The sequence below is a fragment of the Bos taurus genome, chromosome 13, assembly GCF_002263795.3.
Source record: "Bos taurus isolate L1 Dominette 01449 registration number 42190680 breed Hereford chromosome 13, ARS-UCD2.0, whole genome shotgun sequence".
In the NCBI taxonomy this organism is placed as follows: domain Eukaryota; kingdom Metazoa; phylum Chordata; class Mammalia; order Artiodactyla; family Bovidae; genus Bos; species Bos taurus.
In genome coordinates this window covers 33,816,249-33,830,779 of record NC_037340.1, presented here as the reverse complement: position 1 = coordinate 33,830,779, position 14,531 = coordinate 33,816,249, and the positions used below count along the sequence as shown (strand labels likewise).

The window sequence follows — 14,531 nt, the reverse complement described above, 5'->3', positions numbered from 1 at the left end:
CCATGCAGATGTGTGTGTTTGGGGATTGGTGAAGGAGTGGAATGTAGTTCAGCATGATGTACTTCTCCTCTGGAAGGAAAAATGCCTTTGTACATCAGAAAATATGTCAAAACGTGGCCTTTGCCTGTGGCTTTAATCAACACATGCCACTGCTGTAACCTGACAGGAACCGAAGACCTGTGAGTCAGACCTGACCCACCCCACCTCCTCTTCCCACCCCCCAGCCTCCCCTTTACATACAGGAAGGAACCTAATCTGCTATGCAGCATGATTATAAACAGTGTCTGATGGGGCTTCTATTTATAAAGCCTTCAGATATCTTTCTCTTACCTTTGTGATGGAAGCTGGGATTGTATTGCTCAGCTCTTGAACCTCATTCATCTAATTTAGCTAATTCTTTTATTATAATTGTATGTGACTTAAGAAATAGGTACATAGAGTTTAATGAGCACCTTTGATACAATACTACATGCTATCAAGTATTGAAAATAATATGTGCAAGTCTTGTAAAGGCTTATTAATTATAATGATGATATTACTTCATGGGATACTGTTGGTTATATTGAGATTCTAATGGTTAAAGTTTTTGAGTCATTTGAAAATGTTTTTAGTGGCAAATTGTTAAGTATGGAATTACAGGGCCCCATAATAGGCTAGACACAGAAATACAAGTTTAAAAATATTTATCACTAGTGCAGAAATCTTCAGCCAGCAGGCTTTATACTTAGTAGTAAACGTATATGGGTTGTAGAATCAGGCAGACCAGGATCAGAGTCCAGCTATTCAACTTAGTAGCTACTTAACCTCAAAACCGTTACTCAGCTACTTTTTCCTTTTCTGTCTATAAAAGGAAGATGTAGTAGTACCTACTTCTTAGGAATTGTTGTAAAGGTTCAGTGAGATGCCACTGCTGCTGAGAGTAACAGCAGGTACTTCTGTAGTCTTTACTGCTGATAAAATACTGTTCCGAGCACAATGCATTTCTCAGTCATTAGCTCCTCACAACCACATTGTGTGGGAAACACTGTTAAATCTGGCATTAATGCTAGCAAATGACACAAAAGAATCACCACCAAGAGTCAGCATATCCTTACCACATTCTGGAATGCATTGAAAATTTTACCATTTTTATTGAAATTTAACTTTCACATTGTGTATATTTATATGATATAATTATATAGTTTTATATATTTAAAGATTTTAAAACCTTTATATTTTCCTTCTTAAAATTTTATTATTTTGGTTAAAACTCAAAAGCGAGAGGTAATGATCACCTGTGATTGTTAAAAATGCTTCTCTTTAGAAAAACTATATTTCATTACTTTTTGTTCGAAGGTTGCACGCAGCATAGAGATACGGGAATAGATGGGCAGACAGTGGAGATCACTGCACTCATTGTGTTCTACAGTTCATAAAGGTCCTGCATTACTCTCTCTGCGTTTCTGATGTGGTGTGTTCTACAGTTTATAAAGGTCCTGCATTACTCTCTCTGCGTTTCTGATGTGGGAGCTGCGTAGTCTGAAATTAGCTCTGTGGATGCACCAAAGGATAGATCCAGACACACAGGCTTGTGTGTTATCTGAGTTATGATAATTAATATAAGTGATTTTCACTACTTTCTCTCCACTAAGTGACTGTGAAGCAGAAGACAGTGAGAAGGCTTATTGGTCTTTTTTTCCATTTTCGTTAACAAAATATATTGCTTTTCTGGATTTTTCAAGTTTTATTCCACTTATTCAAAACACACTTGGGGGAAATTCACAAGGTAACAGTAAAATATATGCAGTCTCCGTGTTTTTGTTATGTGGCTTGTAGTCATCCAAACTACAAAGGCAGCTTCTCCTGGGGCACAGGGAGAAGTTTTGCTAGAACCCTAGAAAGTGACAGATATTCACAAAGAGGACTTCAGGCTCCAGTTGATTCAGATGGAATGAAACAGCTCAGAGTAAAAAGAACTTACTGAAAACTATGAAGCATGCAAGTAAATATTTAAACCATAATGTGTGTGTGTGTGTGTGTGTGTGTATCTTAAAGACCAATTTTTGGAAAATTTTCAAGCCCCAAATACTCTTAACTGTACATGTAAATATACAATCTAGAGTTAACCAGACCACCTACGGCCAACAGAATTGATAATAATAAAGCTAAACTAGAGTATATTGTATTAAAAGGCAAGAATAGCATCACTGCAAACCCATGGCCACTGCAAGACACTGAAAGGGTACTAAAACCTCCTTTTAGAAATTAGTAGGAATTTCAGCTATCTATGAATGTCCTCCTGGGTGTTCTTTGGAAGGACTGATGCTGAAACTGAAACTCCAGTACTTTGGCCACCTCATGCGAAAAGTTAACTCATTGGAAAAGACTCCGATGCTGGGAAGGATTGGGGGCAGGAGGAGAAGGGGATGACAGAGGCTGGATGGCATCACCGACTTGATGGACTTGAGTTTGAGTGAACTCCGGGAGGTGGTGATGGACAGGGAGGCCTGGAGTGCTGCAATTCATGGGATCACAAAGAGTCGGACATGACTGAGCAACTGAACTGAACTGAACTGATGAATGTCCAAGCACAGTGAGAGCTTTGCACTGAACCAGACCTTCCGTGGCAGCCAGGTCTAGTGGACTAAAGAATCAGTTAATCCTCAGGAGACATTAGCTGTGTTCAGATTTTAGTTTGGGGTATATCAATGCCTTTATATACCGTCTCAACTTTAAATGACTTCAGTAAGGCTTTCAGTAGGCTACTAATAAGGAGCCCTGGAAAGTAAAAACAAGACTAATAGCGTTTTGCATCATTTGTCAGTAAGATCTTTCATTCAAGCGCACACACACCCACACATTTCCCTGGTGCCCATTGGTAAAGAACCTGCCTGACAATGCAGGGAACATGGGTTTGATCCCTGATCCAGGAAGATCCCACATGCTGCGGGGCAACTGAGCCCATGAACCACAACTTCTGAAGCTCTAGCCCCCAGGATCTGCAACTACTGAGCCCATGTGCCACCACTCCTGAAGCCCACGTGCCCTAGAGACCATACTCCACAACAAGAGAAGTCCCAACAATGAGAAGCACTTGTACCACAACCAGAGCGTAGTCCCCACTCCCTGCAGCTGGAGAAAGCCCATGCACAGCAAAAAAGACCCAGCACAGCCAAAAATAAGTAAAATTAGAAACACACACATTTGTATCTTACTCTCAGTTAAATGCTTACTCTCATTGGGAAACGCTTTTCCAGCTGTAGACTGTTCTTTGAGAATCACACTCTTTACCTGTCACATAGGTTCACAATTTACTTAATTCGTGATGTGACTAGAGTAGAAGGAATTCCTGTGTTTTAATAGCTACTTAAATGTAACTTTTCCTTGGATTCAGCAATTCCACCCCTAGCAGTGTATCTGACAAATGTGTTTAAGGAATGTCCAAAGATGTACTTATAAGAAAATTTATTACTACATTGTTTACAATGCTTAAACACTAGAAAAAAGCTAAATTTTGTCTACAGATGATTGGTTAGATTATGTCTGTACAGTGAAATGCTATGTAGCCATCCAGAGGAAAGTGATAAAGCTCAATAGATCCTCACATAGAAAAGTTTCCAGGATATGTTATTACGTGGCCCAAAAACTACATGGCAAAACAGTATAATGTGACCCCATATGTGTTTAGATATCCATGCATACATTTATATATATAGGGTTTATATTAAATAAGAGAGTATAAGGTGAGGTCTGTTACTATTAAATAGTATAAAGTATATAAAATGGGTGGTACCAGGTGGTACTAGTGGTAAAGAATCCACCTGCTAATGTAGGACACAAGAGACGACGGTTCGATCCCTGGGTCAGGAAGATCCCTTGGAGGAGGACACGGCAACCCACTCCAATATTCTTACCTGGTGAATCCCGTGGACAGAATCTCTGCCAGAGGAGCCTGGCAGGCTGCAGTCTGTAGCATTGCAAGTGACTTAGAAGCAGCAGCAGCATCATATAAAATACTTAGTATCATGTCTGTGTGTGTAGTAGTCACTCAGTCGTGCCCAACTCTTTGCGACCCCATGGACTGCAGCCCACCAGGCTCCTCCGTCCACGGGATTCTGTTGCCATTTCCTTCTCCAAGTACCATGTCCACCTAGTGCATAAATTGATTAATAAACCTTGCTGTATTGTTACCTTGAAAGAATGGGTTGAGGAAGGAGAAACTGGAGGAGGGGGCTTTTACTAATTTTACATGTTTTGTATTGTGCGAATTTTTTACAGTGACATTATTACTTTTAAATTAAAACTAGAGAGAAAACTATTTGCTTTGGGGAACGATCTGGGAAAATGTATTTATTCCAAAATATTAAAGACACAAGACTTGATATTTTTCCTCAGATATGGAAGAGTTCCTAATGTGAGTAGAAGGGTACCTGTGGCACTGTTTTGGACAGAGGGGTCTTCCTCAGGTCTGTCAAAGCAGTTTTGTAGACTTTTGGTTATTAGTTCCTGCCTTGACATACACGTCCCTACTTTTAGATTGTGTTTCTTCTTTTGTGTTCTTGGGTGTGTGTGTGTCTGTGTGTGTTTACATGCATGTCATTTAAGCATTTAGGTGATTATCTTCTTTCAAGAATGATTGGAAATGTTAAGGGAAAAATGGAAAGAATAACTGAAAGTGATTATTGTTTGGCTACACGAACAAAGCTTATTTTGTCCCCTTAAATTTTAGCAAGAATCACCCTGCAGATCGTTGAAAAGAGCTATTCCAGTGATCATATCCAATGAAGTTCTAAATAATTAATCCAATTAGAGTGACTATTACAAAGACTCTGGAGGAAAAAATATTGACTGGACTATATTATTTGTTTTGGTTCTGTGAGCTGAATTATTCATTCAGAATAATTATATATCTTTATAATGCTGGTGTTAAACTTTACTGAAGTTCATTGAAAAGGTAGAAAGGATGCCCATTTGAAAACTGAACATTAGGTTTCTTTTTTCAGAATGACTCACATATAAACATTACTTACATATAAATGTCACTTAAATCATGTCTGCATTATGTGGAAATTTGGTAATATTGGGCGATTCTTTCTAAAGTTGGTATGGGATTAATGAAAATGCCTGGACCTAATTGACAACTTGAGAATACTGTTAAACTTGATGTTGCACTGCTGTTTTATTAGGGAAGATGAACTCTTCTCTTAAATGGTAGTACTTGAAAGATTTGAAGCTCTCATTCCGTATAAGCAGTATCATATAACATAAACTTGCTATACTGGAGAAGATGTTTGATGGAATGTTTAAGAACACAGAATATGGAGCCAGATTCCTGGGGTTCAAATCCCTGCCCTGCCACTTCCTAGATGGACAAGTGACCTTCCCTGTGTCTTGGTTCCCACTTCTGTAAAATAGGGCTATAAGCAGTAGGCAGTAGATAGGTCCTCTGTTCGTATGGTTGCTAAAATGTTGCTGTAAGAATCAAATGAGTTACTCTTTATAAAACACCTGTACATACAATTAAGTGTTCACTAAGCATGGCTACTATTATTTGCCTTTTTTGTGTATCTAGTGAGTGCTGTATGTATGCATGTTATCAAATACATTAGTTGTTTACATTTTACAGTCTAAAATAAACTATTATTGAGTGACAATCTATTTTAAGCACTTCTTAAAATTTATTTTTACTAAGGTGTAAAAACTGGTTTTTATACTAGTTGGTTTTGATTGATTGTTTCTTGTTTGTATTACAGTTACAAATTATAATACTGTGGTAGAAACAAACTCAGATTCAGACGATGAAGACAAACTCCACATTGTGGAAGAAGAAAGCATCACAGATGCAGCCGACTGTGAAGGCGGCGTGCCAGACGATGACCTGCCCTCAGACCAGACAGTGTTGCCCGGGAGCAGCGCAAGAGAAGGGAGCGCAAAGAGCTGCTGGGAGGACGATGGTGAGTTCAGCTTTTCTTGTAATATTCTATTCTCTGGGTTCTTTTTAAAAAGTGTATTAACGGAAATGATAAACTAGATGATAAGTTTGAAATGAATTACAGTTTATCTTGTTAATCCAGTGGTTCCCAACCTTTTTGGCACCAGGGACCGGTTTCATGGAAGACATTTTTCCATGGACCAGTGTGTGTGAGGGGGCGGGTGTTTCTGGAGGATTTTCCTAAGGAGTGCGCAACCTAGATCCTTGCATGCACAATTCACAGTAGGGTTCACACTCCTTTGAGAATCTAATGCCTCCACTGATCTGACAGGAGGCGGAGGTCAGGAGGTGGAACTCAGGTGGTAACACAAGTGATGAGGATGGCTGTAAATACAGATGAAGCTTCACTCTTTGCCTGCCGCTTACCTCCTCCTGTGCGGCCTGGTTCCTAAAAGGACCGGCTCCTTCTACTTACCAAAAAGTAATTTCTGAAGTAGAATAATAGTTATTTCAACCATACTTGCATTTAGTATATTGATCTATATAATATATTGAATTTTGTTAGTTTTTTATAAGCAGAATCAAGCTTTTCATACACCATCGATATAGTTAAACCTATCTAATTTCATATCATTACCTCAAATGAAGAATCTGTTTAGAAACCAACAAATTATATTTTTGTATTTTTGTTGTTGTTGTTCAGTCACTAAATCATGTCACACTTTGCGACCCCATGGACTTGCAGCTTGCCAGGCTTCCCTGTCCTTCTCCGTCTCCCAGAGTTTGCCCAAACTCGTGTCCTTTGAGCTGGTGTTGCCATCTAACCATCTCGTCCTCCGTCATCCCCTTCTCCTGCCTTCAATCTTTCCCAGCATCAGAGTCTTTTCCAATGAGTTGGCTCTTTGCATCAGGTGGCGAAAATATTGGAGCATCATCATCAGTCCTTCCAGTGAATATTCAGGGTTGATTTCCTTTAGGATTAACTCGTTTGATCTCCTTGCTATTCAAGGGACTCTCAAGAGTCTTCTCCAGCACCACAGTTCAAAAGCATCAATTTTTCGGTGCTCAGCCTTCTTTATGGTCCAACTCACATCTGTGTATGACTACTGGAAAAACCATAGCTTTGACTATCTGGACATTTGTTGGCAAAGTGATGTCTCTGCTTTTTAATACACTGTCTAGATTTTGTCACAGCTTGTCTTCAAAGAAACAAGCATTTTTTTAAACTTCATGGCTGCAGTCACCATCCACAGTGATTTTGGAGCCCAAGAAAATAGTCTGTCACTGTTTCTGTTTTTTTTCCCCATCTTTTGCCATAAAGTGATGGGACTAGATGCCATGATCTTAGTTTTTTAATGTAGAGTTTTAAGCCAGCTTTTTTACTCTCCTCTTTCACCTTCATCAAGAGGCTCTCTAATTCCTCTTCATTTTCTGCCATCCATGTCTTCAAAAGTAAATATCATATGAGATCATGCCTCCTAGGAATAATATAAAAAATGGATATGAGGCCAGTTATATGACTTTTCTTTTACTGAACCCATCCTGAGTGCTAGAGATCAGTGTTCTTTATTTTTACTTTTATTCTTTAGTGCAGATACACACAGTACCTTTATATAATCTAGTCTAGAACACATTCTCCAGAAGGAAGTTAAACATCTCTGACCTGTAGTTTCAAAAGGAACAATATGCAAACAGAATGACTTTGTCCACCTCTCCTAATCTCCACTGTCCCTCAAAGATCATGAGTAGTGATCAGGTCAGTGATTTATTTTCAAAGATTTTTTGTATTTTCTGAAAATAATTTTGTATGAGCCAGGAAACCCAAGTGTTTTTGTACTGTGATCTCTCTATCCTGAGTTTTGAGTTTCTTTTGCTTCTTGAACTTCATACTTTCTGGAAGAGAAGATCACAACTAATTCTCGTGTTCCTAGTTGCCTGTGGGATTTGAATCCAGACTATGCCATGTAGCAGACCAGAGCCCATGCAGCCCAACTTGACTGCACCCTCCTAGACTTGATTTGAGAGCTTCAGTTCTTCTTCAGTTTTTATCTTCCTGACATTTGGACCTTACATTGTCTAAACTCCTGTATTCAGTCTGGGTTAGGTGATATTTCTCCTGCTTTTTGTAAATATACTTTTGAAATCAGAGCAACCTGGAAGCTCCTTCTGAGTGACACTTTTCTTTTTTTTTATTTTCTTAAACTTTTCTTATGTAAAATATGAGTAGAGATTAAGGAGTTTTCTGGGCTGGCCCATGTATAAGGCATCTGGGAAGCAGTAAAATAAGATAGTAACTTAATCCTTTATCAACTCTTTTTTAAAAAACTGTGAAGACCTCTGCTTCTAGGGAGATGAAATACATATTTTTCCATGTTTCTCGTGCTAAGTACAGCCAGACCCTCTGGATATTACATGTAGACAAACCCAAGAAGACTCTGGAAGGGGGAGAGAAGACAGGCAGATTTCCTAGGACCCAAGGAACAACACAGTCAGTAGTGAGTCCCTTGGGGATCAGAACCTCAACACTTGGTAAGAAGAAGGCTGTGCACACCAACTGCTCTAGTCCAGCCACAGGAAGAGTGCAGGCCTGCAACCCATGCCCACCAGTGGGGATCCCAGCCTTTGGCATCCACTGAGCAGAGCACACACACACCCTGCCGTGGTGATGTCAGAGACCAAGTAGGGAGATGGGGCTTTGCTCCCCCCTCAGCAGCAGTGACAACGGACACGCCCTGGAAACCATGCGGGAACTTGGCCTTCCATTCCCCCTCCCCACAGTGGTGGTAGGCGTCCTGCCGTCTCCTGCTGGGAAGCCTGGTGAGGACTCAAGGCTCCCACCCTGCACCACCCGTGATGTCAGTGGAAGCCACACGGGGCAGTGATAAGGCACCCTCGCCCCTCAGCCAGAGTGGAATCGGAAGAGCCTGGTGGGGGCCTAGATCCCACCCATTCAGCCATAAAGAGCAGGCCCTCTCCCCAGGCTGGAATAGAGGCTGAGGAAGGAGCCCAGACCTGCCCGCCATAGCCTGGAATGAGACGCTGAACACCTTCCCACAGGAGATCCAGGGTCTCTGTCTGCCAACAGAATAACTGAATGTCCCAGTGAAAGTGAAGTTGCTCAGTCATGTCCGACTCTTTGTGACCCCATGGACTATAGCCTGCCAGGCTCCTCAGTCCGTGGAATTTTCCAGGCAAGAGTACTGGAGTGGATTGCCATTTCCTTCTCCAGGGGATCTTCCCAACCCAGGGATTGAACCCAGGTCTCCTGTATTGCAGGCAAATGCTTTACTGTCTGAGCCACCACGGAAGCCCCAAGTGTCATTCAAAACTCACTCATTGGAAAATTTCAACTGAAGTAGAAAAGACAGTCAACAAACACCAGCACTGAGGCGACAGAGATGCTAGAATTACCTGACACTGAGCGTCATGATAAAAGCGCTTCAGCTCCCAATCGTGAGCATGCTTCAAATGAAAAGACACAGTCTTCACAAAGAAATGGAAAGTTTAGAACTGAAACATACAGAGCCTCAGCGCACAGACTCCATAGCCATGTGGGAGGACACAGGAGGAATCAGTGATGTGGCAGTGGGACTGGAGCCTGCGTGAGCCCGTGTGAACAACAGAGCCAGACTGCAGAATGGAGCTGAGCCTGAGCCACTCCTCTGGGTGCCATGTGCCTGTCATCAAAATTCCAGGAGAACAAGATGAGCCTGAAAACTTATTCCAAGAAATAATGGCTGAAATTTTCCCAAATGCAGCAAAAAGACAGGATCCTGCATCCCAAACAGGATAAATCCAAGGAGACCCAGGTCACGGTGTATCATAAGCAAACTAAAGCCAAAGAAAGAATCCTGAAAGCAGAGAAGGGAGGTACATATACCTTTAGGGGGAAACAGTTTAAGTGCCAAAAATTTCTCATAGGAAATCACGGAGCCAGCCGGAAACAGGAGACCTCAAATGCTAAAGAAAAGAATTGTCTTGCACGTGGAAGTGTCTTCTCCTCATTCCTGTGGAAGCGGGAATACATGCTACATTAAAAAAGGAGTTCTCAGGGCTGCCAGCCTTACAGTAGAAGTTGAGTAGTAGTATATTTCTCCTGCATTAAAAAAAAAAAATGTCAGCTCTGGGATTCTGTATCCTGAGAAGAGATCTTTCAAAGATGAAGAAGAAATCAAATGAAGGAATACGGAGGGGGTTTGTCCCCAGCACACCTTCCCTAAACGAATGTCTGAAAGCAGCCTCTCAATAAAAAGGAAATGACAGAAAAGAAATCTTGGGCCATCAGGAAGGAAGAAAGCACAATGATGAGAGTGAACATATGGCCACGTGCATATCCTTTTTTTCCCAGATTTTCTCAATTATGTGTGATGACAAAGTGGAAAACATGAGTAGGGGTCGATAAAATGAATGAAAAGGAGCAAACGTCAATACTTTCTAATTTGTATTGTGTATAAGCTCCCTCAAGTTGTATTTGACCAAATCTTGTGATAAATTTGCTACCCAAGTCATAGGGGATTAAGAGTTGCACATTAATTCCTACCTGAACATAACTGTTGGTTCATTTGAGCCACAGTTGTTCAGTGTGCATTGTTTAGAGAACATGCTACGAAGATAGTGAAAACTAATTAAAACTGCTCTGAAAAATAAGCCCTCAATTTGAAGATACATTGATTTCATAAACAAGCTACATAAAGTTCTAGTTCTGGGCTTTACCTCACCTAGTTAAGTAAGTACATAAGGTTTATGTGTGTCACACTGTGTTCAGAACAGTCTTGCCTGACCAGTGGAACAAGCCAGTAAACGTAAAACCATTCCTCTGGTAAACAGTGGGAGTTTAAAATTTCATCTGCAAAAAGATGCACAGCCGATTTGCAGCCCTGCCCAGGGATGCAAGGCAGCCCAGACTTTTTGCTGGACTATTGGTTCAGAATCCTCTGTAAATTAATTTAACTTCATGAATACCCAGGTTAGTAACTTTTAATGGTTCATTCAGTCGGTTACAATTAACCGGCCTTTAATCATGCATTCCACTGAAATTTTATGTAATGAAGCCTCAGATCCAGAGCACTTCTACCCTTGAGTCGTTTTATGACTCTTCAGGATGGTCCTTGTGGCTGAATTTGAAAAATTATCTGTCACATTGGACCTGGTTGACCAAACCAGCCTGCTCCTGGAGCAGAAACAGAGCACTTGAGTTGTGACCAGAGGAGCAGGCACCCAGGGGCAGATGGCCCCCTGCCTGGTCCCCTTAGCTTCTGTTCTTTTGGGAGACCTGGCTCCACTGCTGCTCCGTGTTCTTTACTTTTTGGTGCATCCTATTAATCGACCACTACCCAAGGTAAAACAAACAAAAAACCAAAGAAGGAAAGCTACAGGAGCCACACTGTCTATGCCAGTTGGTTTCCTTAAAGACTAAAAAAAGGGGAACGGTAAAGAAAGCAGGCAATGACATTCAGCTGTGGCAGAGATCAGCACATGAAACTGGTACAGATTTGCAACCAGAGTACAAATCGTCAGTCTTAAGTGTACTGGGAAAATATGCTACCAAAATGTTAATTATGCCATAAATGCCTTTTAAAATCTTACCTGTGAATGAAGTCTCAAGTTAGGATCAAGTTCTTAGAAGGATTAAAGAGAAGCAATATTTTCATTATAAAACTAAATAAACTAAGACATGTTCACATCTAAGGATGAGATTTCTAGATTCATTAAGTCCTGTTGTCTTAAAAGACTTATAAACTTCACTTTTTTTTTGGTAGGAAATATAGTGTAACTTGGCAGTGTTCCAGCATATCATACTTATCTGACAAGAGCTTGTGGTTCAGCCAGAAGCTCTCATGCTTGTGTCAGTTAAACGTTTTTAAATATGTGTGCTCTTTCAGGACACCTGTTCATAGACCTTTTATTCTTTTAGCTTTTAAAAATTACATGAAACTAATCCAATGGTATACAATATCATTTAATAGACTGGCTATTTCTTAATGCCTTAAAATGATCCCAAGTAAGAGTGATTTAACCGTTTTTTGGACTTGAAAATTTTTGACCTCTATAGAAATGCACATGTTGACAAAAATGCCAAGTCAATGAAAACTTCTTTAAGGTAAAAACATATAAAAGTCTGATCTTACAGTTATAGCAATAAAGCTTTTTTGAATATAAGTTATAATAAAATGGCGGCTTAGACAGTAAAGAATCCACCTGCAATGCAGGAGACCCAGGTTTGATCCCCGGGTCAGGAAGATCTCCTGGAGAAGGGAATGGCAACCCACTTCAGTATTCTTGCCTGGAGAATTCCATGAACAGGGGAGCCTGGTGGACCACAGTCCATGTGGTCGCAAAGAGTTGGACACAATTAAGCAACTAACACTATAATAAAATACAGTAAACAATCTATGCAAAGAATGCCTCCGTCACTAAATAACTCAGTATTGAACCAAATTATCCTTGTCTCAAGATTTAGCCTGACCTACCCTTTGGAACCTTTTTCAACCAAAGGTGGTGTGTGATGTGGAAAAGCTCACCATGCGGCTTCTTGTCTTCTTTGTACTGCTGTGTCCCCTGAACGTCACTTTTGCATCTATAAGATGAAAAAACTGGGCCGAATGACCGCAGAGGTCTTATTTTAGCTCTGCTCATAACGGGATCCAACTCCATTTGCACTAAATGTGCAGCACTAACATTTGAGTGACTCTAAACGCCTAAGCATTATGAGGTGGCCCAGGGGGAGGAGTCTGGGCTCTACCTACAGTGGGAACCTCAGCTGTGCCCACTGCCCTCCTGAAAAATCCCAGCCAATCAGACGTGTGCCTGGATGGAGAGCAGTGTGTACAGCTCCTGTGTAGTCAGCTCTACAGCTCATGTTCCAAGTATTGATTTCCAAGTTACTTAGGTTCTTGTCTTCCCCACCCCCTTCAGTGTGTCATGTAATTCATTTGTAATACAGCTAGGTTCCCTTGCTAATGTCTGTATTTCATTTTGTATTCTGTCTGCTGGGTGATTTATTTGGGGGAGGAGGTGGATTGTTCTGTCTGTAAAGGTTCAGAAAGACACACTCAGACAAGTGTCACACACCCATTCCTGTCCCCGTTTTCCCTAATAAAAATGCTACTCACAGAAGACTCCATAATTTTGAAACTACTTTATGTGTATAGTATACTCTGAAATTGAACAAATAAGTAAATATGTTGAGGATAAGGAGACCCAGGTTTCTCACTGTCAGCAGTGAGAAAGGGGAAGAAAGGAGGCTGGGATAAACCCTGTGGTGTCTGATTGGAATCAGAGGTATTCGTGTGACCTCGTGGTTCTTAATGTCTATGAAGACAAATAAAAAAGTACACACGCCTACGTGCAGCTGTTAGTGCACATACGTGTCTCCCAGCTCTGTCTGCTGAGAAAGCAGGGCGGCAGTGACAGACAGTAGCAGTAAGCATATCCAGTGCCCAGATCTGGGGAACGACTGTGGCAAGGCTCCTTGCAGAAATGACTGATTCTGGAACCAAGGGAGAGTAAATGTAAGATAAGCCTGGAACATGAGTAAAAAAGGGCTAAAAAAAATTTATGAAGGCATATCAAGAGACACAAGAGCTAACTTAAAGGACTCCCCATGGCCAAATCTAGAACAATTTTGGCAGCAAAATAAATGGTAGTATTGGATTATAATCTATGAAGTGAAATAAATATCAATGCATCCATATGGATATAAATACTTAAATACATGGAGGAGAAGGGAAAGCTCTTCCTTATAGTATAATTCTAGTTGTAAATTAAGAAATAATCAGGAGAGTGGAAAATCACCATTAGGCAAACACCTTGATAATTGTTGTGGGCAAGAGCCGTCAATGGGTGCTAAAGTTAGTGGGTGCCGGTAACATGAGAAAAAAGATACGTGCATAATCTCAAAGTATTTTCCCACCAGATAATTATAAAGAAAGGCATAATAACTGGTGTAAAGAAACCTGACAGAATCTTAACCAGGTGATGAAGGTTAATGCCACTTGCATCAGGTCATGCTGACCCCATGCCTTGACATTATAAATAGTGCTTCAGTGAACATAGGAGTACAGATATTTCTTGAGGTAGTAGTTTCTTTTCCTTCAGATACATACTCAGAAGTAGAATTTCTGGATCACATGGTAGTTCTGTTTTTAATTTTCTTGGGGCACCTCCATACTATTTTTCCTAGTAGCTGCCCCAGGTTACATTCCAAACAGTGCACCAGGGGTTCCCTTTTCTCCACATCACCAACACCTTGTCTGTTTGATGACAACCATTCTAACAGGTGTGAAGTGGCATCTCATTATGGTTTTGATTTGCATTTCCCTGATGAGAAGTGATTTTGAACACCTTCTCATGTGTATTTCTTTGCCATTTGTATGTCTTCTGAAAAAAAAAAAAACAACAGTCTACTCAGGTCCTTTGTGTGTGTGCTCAGTCACTAAGTCATGTCTGACTCTCTGCGACCCCATGAACTGTAGCCTTCCAGGCTCTTCTGTCCATGGGATTTCCAAGGCAAGAATACTGAAGTGGGTTGCCATCTCCTCCTCAGGGAATCTTCCTGACCGAGGGATCAAACCCACGTCTCCCACACTGGCAGGTGGATTCTTTACCACTGAGCCACCAG

At 40.9% G+C, this 14,531-nt stretch overlaps 1 protein-coding gene and 1 non-coding gene across 2 annotated transcripts in view; both read left to right on the top strand.

Moving 5' to 3' along the window:
* ZEB1 (zinc finger E-box binding homeobox 1) overlaps nt 1-14,531 on the top strand; it is a 196,785-nt gene that overhangs the window by 137,240 nt on the left and 45,014 nt on the right. Inside the window, 1 exon segment of the mRNA NM_001206590.2 lies at nt 5,733-5,933. Within this exon segment, the coding sequence (NP_001193519.1) occupies nt 5,733-5,933 (201 nt within the window).
* LOC112449415 (small nucleolar RNA U109) lies at nt 9,890-10,015 on the top strand. The gene has a single exon (XR_003037986.1). It is a non-coding gene; the product is annotated as a small nucleolar RNA U109 (small nucleolar RNA).